General features: G+C 37.0%; 1 protein-coding gene across 1 annotated transcript; it reads left to right on the plus strand.

Annotated features, from left to right (window-relative positions):
• Positions 1-512: 512 nt before the first annotated feature.
• Positions 513-5,431, plus strand: sf3b5 (splicing factor 3b, subunit 5). The gene is made up of 2 exons (XM_072677061.1): positions 513-653; positions 4,886-5,431. The coding sequence occupies exon 2, from the start codon at positions 4,910-4,912 to the stop codon at positions 5,168-5,170; it is 261 nt and encodes an 86-aa protein (XP_072533162.1). The 5' UTR covers positions 513-653; positions 4,886-4,909; the 3' UTR covers positions 5,171-5,431.
• The last annotated feature ends 569 nt before the right edge of the window (positions 5,432-6,000 follow it).

Here is a 6,000-nt window from a genome sequence, read left to right on the forward strand (position 1 = left end):
AAAAAGCAATAATAAGTGTTTACTGATCCAAACTGCGCTCTGAACGAACTCACTGTACATCTCGCAATAGAGGTCATAGTCTTATAGATTATAGTTTTTGATTACTTTTGATTACTTTTGATTACTTTGATTACTTAATAACTACTAGCACTATATATATATATATATATATATATATATATATATATATATATATATATATAGACAAAACTAAACATATAATATATATATATATACATATATAAAAATATATACATATATATACAAAACTAAACATAACCCAAGATAATTAAATAACTGTAATTATTTATTATTTTTCCCATAATATTTGTGTAGTTGCTAAAGTGAGTTTGGTTGTATTGTCTACAGCAGTTTGTTAAAATCTGTTAAAATCTCTTTGTTGTACTAATAATAATAATAATAATAATAATAAGAGAAAGAAACGGAGGAACTAGGAAGAGAAACGGAGAACCGGCGGAACTGTCGCAGGGTGATCTGTGTTGCACCCAGTCGCTTTTCGGAGTGACTATTTCCGCCCTGCGCTGCTTCTTCTCTCAGCTAAACGCTTTGAAACTGTGAGAAGAGTCGAAACACTTCACTGTAAACAGAAGAACTGTGAAATACAGCAACTTACTGCGACTTTCTGAGACCAGGTATGATTTTAAAGTCTTTTTAAAGTCATTTTAGCCTGCTGTGCTGTGCTCTGCTCTGCTGTGTGTAGCGCGACTCCTCGAGTCAGCGTTCATTCAGTACAGGCTGTTAGCTCTGCTGAGTGGCCCCAGTACGGCTGGAGCCAGAGTGTAATCTCTGCTCATCTAAAGGTGGAGATGACCTCTTTTTTAATTTTAACTTCACCTCCTTAAACGCAGCACAGCCTGAGGTAAATGTACAGTAATCAACAGGAAGTGAAGCAGTGCTGGATCCAGCCGGGTCGTCTAGTTGTCGTCGCTCTCCGAGGGGTTTTGATTCTTATACGATTAAAAAACAACAGTTGCTTAAACAGTTTTACTCTGCTTTTACAGACAAACACGAACACTTTGACTTTAGGTGGAAATAAAGTCCAGGGATGCTGGATAAATTCGGGTTTGAGTGTTTATTCCTCCACAGATACAGTCGCTATACCTGCTGTTTCATCAATCTGGCAAATTTAGCCAGTGTCGAATAAAATAAGTTCTGGTACTTTGGTGCTTATAATCACCCAAAAGTAAAAGTAGCTAGCTACCTTTCCAAAGAACTAAAAAAAACAGTGTTTGGCGAAGTACCATGAAGCCAGAAGATCCGCAGTAAACTGATTTGCCTGCTGGTCCACAGTGACATGATGATCATCTGTGATGTGCAGATTGCTTTCTTCACTGTAGTAGAAGTAAATACTATAAATAAAATACTATAATATCTTTTAAATACTATAATAAATAGTTGGTAATCCTCTCTCTTACACACACACACACACACACACACAAATGCAACCCAAGCAGGTCTCTTTGCTTTTGAATTGAGCAGATTGGCATTGAATCCAATTCCGAAAGTTTTTCCATACAAAGCTGTGAAGCATTTTGATGGCTGGTCGCATAAAACAATAAGCTAAAATAAAAAGGATCGGATGGATCAAAGATTAGAAAGATTAAAACAAAATGTGAAAAAATAAACTAATATATAATAATAACCTAAAATATATAGAGAAAGGTTTTTCCAACATATCAACACATTGCAGTTTTTACTTTTACTAATAAAGGAAAATGACCCAACATTAAGTACATGGAAAACTTTCCAGTAATTTGTGACCAATCCTGCACAGTGGGTTGGAGGAATTTGGGCTCTTTTTGCCATTTCAACTCTGTGATGTTTTTAGGTCCACAAGTTTTCTATTAACGCATGTTTAAGTTCTGAACTTTGACTTGGCCGTTCCAAAGTGTTAAATTTCTTTTACTTTAGCTATTTCTTTGCAAACAACTTTGCATGTTTGGGGTCATTGTCTTGCTGCATGGCCCACTTGTAGTAAAGTTTTGGTTTTCAAGTAGTCAAACAGATTTCACGTTTGGCACAATGTTCTTATGTTGATTTACCCCAAACAAAACACTTAATTTAACAAGTTCTGTTCAGGATTCTTTGGTCCATCTTCACACACTAAAGCCCTATGCAGATTGGATACGTTTTACATGGGCAGGTGTGGTAATGTCATTATTACCAGTTTCTTAGTGATTTTAGTCCCATCCAAATGTGCCATTAAAGTCTGTGATAAACCTCAGTTAAAGCCAGAAGACCAACCAAGGCTCTATGCTGTAAACTAACATGTCATCATTAGTATACATAGGTTATAAGATGCTTATCATTTAGGGTTGGTTTTTTTTTTGTTTGTTTGTTTGTTGTGGAGGTGGTGGCAGTGTGTAAATGGAGTAGCCACTCCCACATCAGTCAGTTATGCAGAAATTTCTTATCCCCTGTGAATCGGTCATAACTTTCACAGGCGAACTGTAGTAAAATTTACTATTTACAATTTACTTTACTTCACCTCCCCATGTAAAACTAATTCCATCTGAATAGGGCTTAAAATACATTAAAACAACTAATAAATTGACAAATACTCAAATAACCCGTATATTTCTTTTCTGCATATGATTTTCTGTCTGGTTATATATCCAGAAGTATAAACAGTTAAAGCAAAAGTAGCCTTTAGTGTCAGTTTAGAAGATGAAATCATGTATGATGGACTGCAAACTACTCTTTATGCATTTTTCTTTTATGAAACTGGTAGTAGTAGTAATAATCTTAATCTTAATAATAATTATTATTATTATTAGAAGAAGAAGAAGAACAATTTTATTCATAGAGTCCATTGACACAAACCTTAAGTTCCAACCAAGCAGTAGCAATGCTTTGCTGGTTTTACTGCAAACTGACTGTAAAAGCTAAACAAATTCAACATTCCACCTTAACGTTACACACTTGTATTTTCTGTGCATATATTTAAGTCTTTTCAGAATTAATGTATGAATTTATAGAGGCATAAAATAACCTTTTCTGCTCAGCTCAGCTTATTGATTTACATTGCTTAACTTCTGTTGAGAAATTGTCCTAGAAAGTGACCTCATTAGAGCTAAAAAGAAGAGCTTGTCCTCTTGCTAAAAATCTGCTGGTAATTGTCAAATTAATTAACTGGCACACAGCAAATACTTATTTCTGTTATTTGTTTTACTGCTTTTGCAACCCTACAATCCTGCAGTTTTATTTAAATAAATGTATCATCTGTTTATAAATTTTAATGCTAACAAAAGCTAACAAAAACACCTGTTCTTAAAGCTTTATTTTCAATAGTGCTTCATCTTTGATGCATAAGTATAAGACTCATGAACTCTGTAATACTGTTTCCAGGATTGGCTCCAGTAGTGCTGTTTAAGTAAGATGGCTCCTATATGTTGTGATACAGAAGGTATTTTAGGTGTATTTTAGACTGTGGGGGGGGAGGGAAACTCAGAGAATATAAGATTGTTGATGGTTAAATTGAGGACATTTATGCGCTTAAGTGATGCTTAAGGGAGTTATTGTCATGTTTTATATCTGGAAAGGCGTTTAGCTTCAGGCACTGTGAAGGTTATTAAGCGTGCTGGACCAGTATCAGCTTCGGGGGCGCTTTTTGCCTGACTGCCCATTTTCCAGGTCATTTCTTCCTTTTTGCTGCCTTGGAGTTATTAGTCTCTTTCAGATTCAATTTTGTCAACCATCCGGAGAAATTGATTAAATGTCCTTGGAGAAACTTTAAGAATATGTTTCAAAAGTTGGAAAACTTTCCTCTCCTTTTCATGAAAAATAAATAAATAAAAATAAACTACAATCCGTAAAGCTATATAGTCCTGGAGATCTGGAACTGGAATAAAAAAAAAACTAATGTGAATTATGGTTAAGAACAAATCACACTTAAACAATCCTTAACATATTTCAAATATTTTCATAGACTGTATGAGTTGACTAGCTAAGCCTCTCAAACTGTACTCTCTCAAAATATTAGTTAAATTAGGAGGGTTTTTCTATTTCCTATTGTTTCCTCCACCGCTTTAGCCGAACCTGGTTATGAACCCCCATCAGTCTGCAGGGTTTGGTGGCTTTCAGAGCAGAGAAGAATGCAGCTGTTTTTCATAGTTTCCTTTGCCCCCTCATCTCCTGCTTATTCAGAAGTTTGAAAGCAGGCCATACAACTGAAAGCTTTTCAGTTGTCTGTGCTGGAACATGAGTGAGGTACAGGAATGGCTCTGGTACCCAAGTGGTGGAACGAACTTCCCCTGAGTCGCTTACCGTCTTCAAACTTTGAATGAAGACCCATCTCTTCCAAGAGTACTTTGCCAACGTGTAGTATATGTTGTGCGTATTTGGTAGCCTCTAGCTTGAGGGATCTTTTTGATTCAAGCCTGTACAAACTAGGTAAGGATATTTTCTGAACCAACAGTGAAGCATTTTGTAAGTCGCTCTGGATAAGAGCGTCTGCTTAAATGCCTTAAATGTGATGAATGACGTAGTAAATGTGCACAGAGCTCCTCTTCTGATGGAAATCTAATCTTGAGGGCTCACTGGAGACCCATTAAATGCCAGGTGTAAACGGCTATGCGATTTGACAGTCTCTTGTGCTTAGATCAGGACACATGTTAATGACCGGTGTGAACAGGACCCAACATTCATTCAGCTATTCTAACATTTCCAAATGTAGTAATTAGAGCCATCTTTTAGGGTTGATTGGATTGGAGCCAAAATCTGCAGGACAGTAGATCTCAAGAAGCAGGGCTAGTGGCCACTGCCTCTGTCACTATTGCCAAACTGTGGAGGACACACATGATTCTCTCATTATCTTTTGATTTAGTTTCACATGATCTAACAGTGTTCTTCTTTCTCCCTTCAGCTTGAACCTTATCTGCAACTGAAGATGACTGACCGCTATAACATCCACAGCCAGCTGGAGCATCTGCAGTCCAAGTACATTGGCACAGGCCATGCAGACACCACCAAATGGGAATGGCTGGTGAATCAGCACAGAGACTCGTACTGCTCCTACATGGGACATTTTGACCTCCTTAACTACTTCTCCATCGCAGAGAACGAGAGCAAAGCTCGTGTGCGTTTCAACTTAATGGAGAAAATGCTGCAGCCCTGCGGTCCACCTGCTGACAAGCCTGAGGATGCTTAGTCAGTGGGCTGTTCTCAATGGACTCTGGCACTAGTGTTTCTGTTTTCTCTACTGCTTGTCAAAATAAATTCCAGTGTGCAGAATGAAGAGTGAAGAGGAATTTTGTTTTGGAAAACCTGATCTTGATGATTTGTTTGTTAGAATGAATGTTTACTCTTGGTAGATATTTACTTTTTTTGTGCTTTTATATTTTGAATGTGATCCAGAACTGAAAAACAATAAAGAAACCATGGCTCGTTTTAGCCCCTTTTAACCACACAAGACTACTGAAGATCATTTATCTGCTGGGAGAGTAGTCATAGAAATGACGGAAATGAAAAATGCATTCCTGTTGGTGGTGACTAAACCAGGCTAATCAAGTTTTCTGTAGTACTTGGGGATGTAGTGATGCACACAGCTCAGTTCAATTTTTCAGTTCATGGTTTGACATTCTCATATTATAAACAAAACATAAATAAAGAAGGAGACCTGTATCCGTACTGTTCCTGCAAATATGTGTAGAGCATTGAATTTGGTGTTATGCCACAAAGTGTTCAGTTACAGCTTTAGATGTCACCGTAACGGTGAGTGCATTTACCCAGTCTGGTGCCATGTGACTGATTTTCCTCGTACTCTCCCCCTCTAGATTAGGATTTCTAAATTGTGTGAAACGGCAGAGATTAATTTATCAGTGTTTGCTTCTGAAGTCGCCACAGATTTGTAGAACTTATCTATGCCCACTCTGCCATCTCTAAAGCATTTTCTAACATGGTGAAATGTGTAAGTTTATCTGCTGTGTACCTAAACCAAATTTCTTTATTTTAAATTGCTGAATTGTTTGTGGACACTCT

The sequence above is a fragment of the Salminus brasiliensis genome, chromosome 4 (genome assembly GCF_030463535.1).
Source record: "Salminus brasiliensis chromosome 4, fSalBra1.hap2, whole genome shotgun sequence".
NCBI classification, from domain to species: domain Eukaryota; kingdom Metazoa; phylum Chordata; class Actinopteri; order Characiformes; family Bryconidae; genus Salminus; species Salminus brasiliensis.

Bases quoted from the DNA above. Each gene is read 5' to 3' on its own strand.
- sf3b5 (XM_072677061.1), top strand. From the start codon at position 4,910: ATGACTGACCGCTATAACATCCACAGCCAGCTGGAGCATCTGCAGTCC.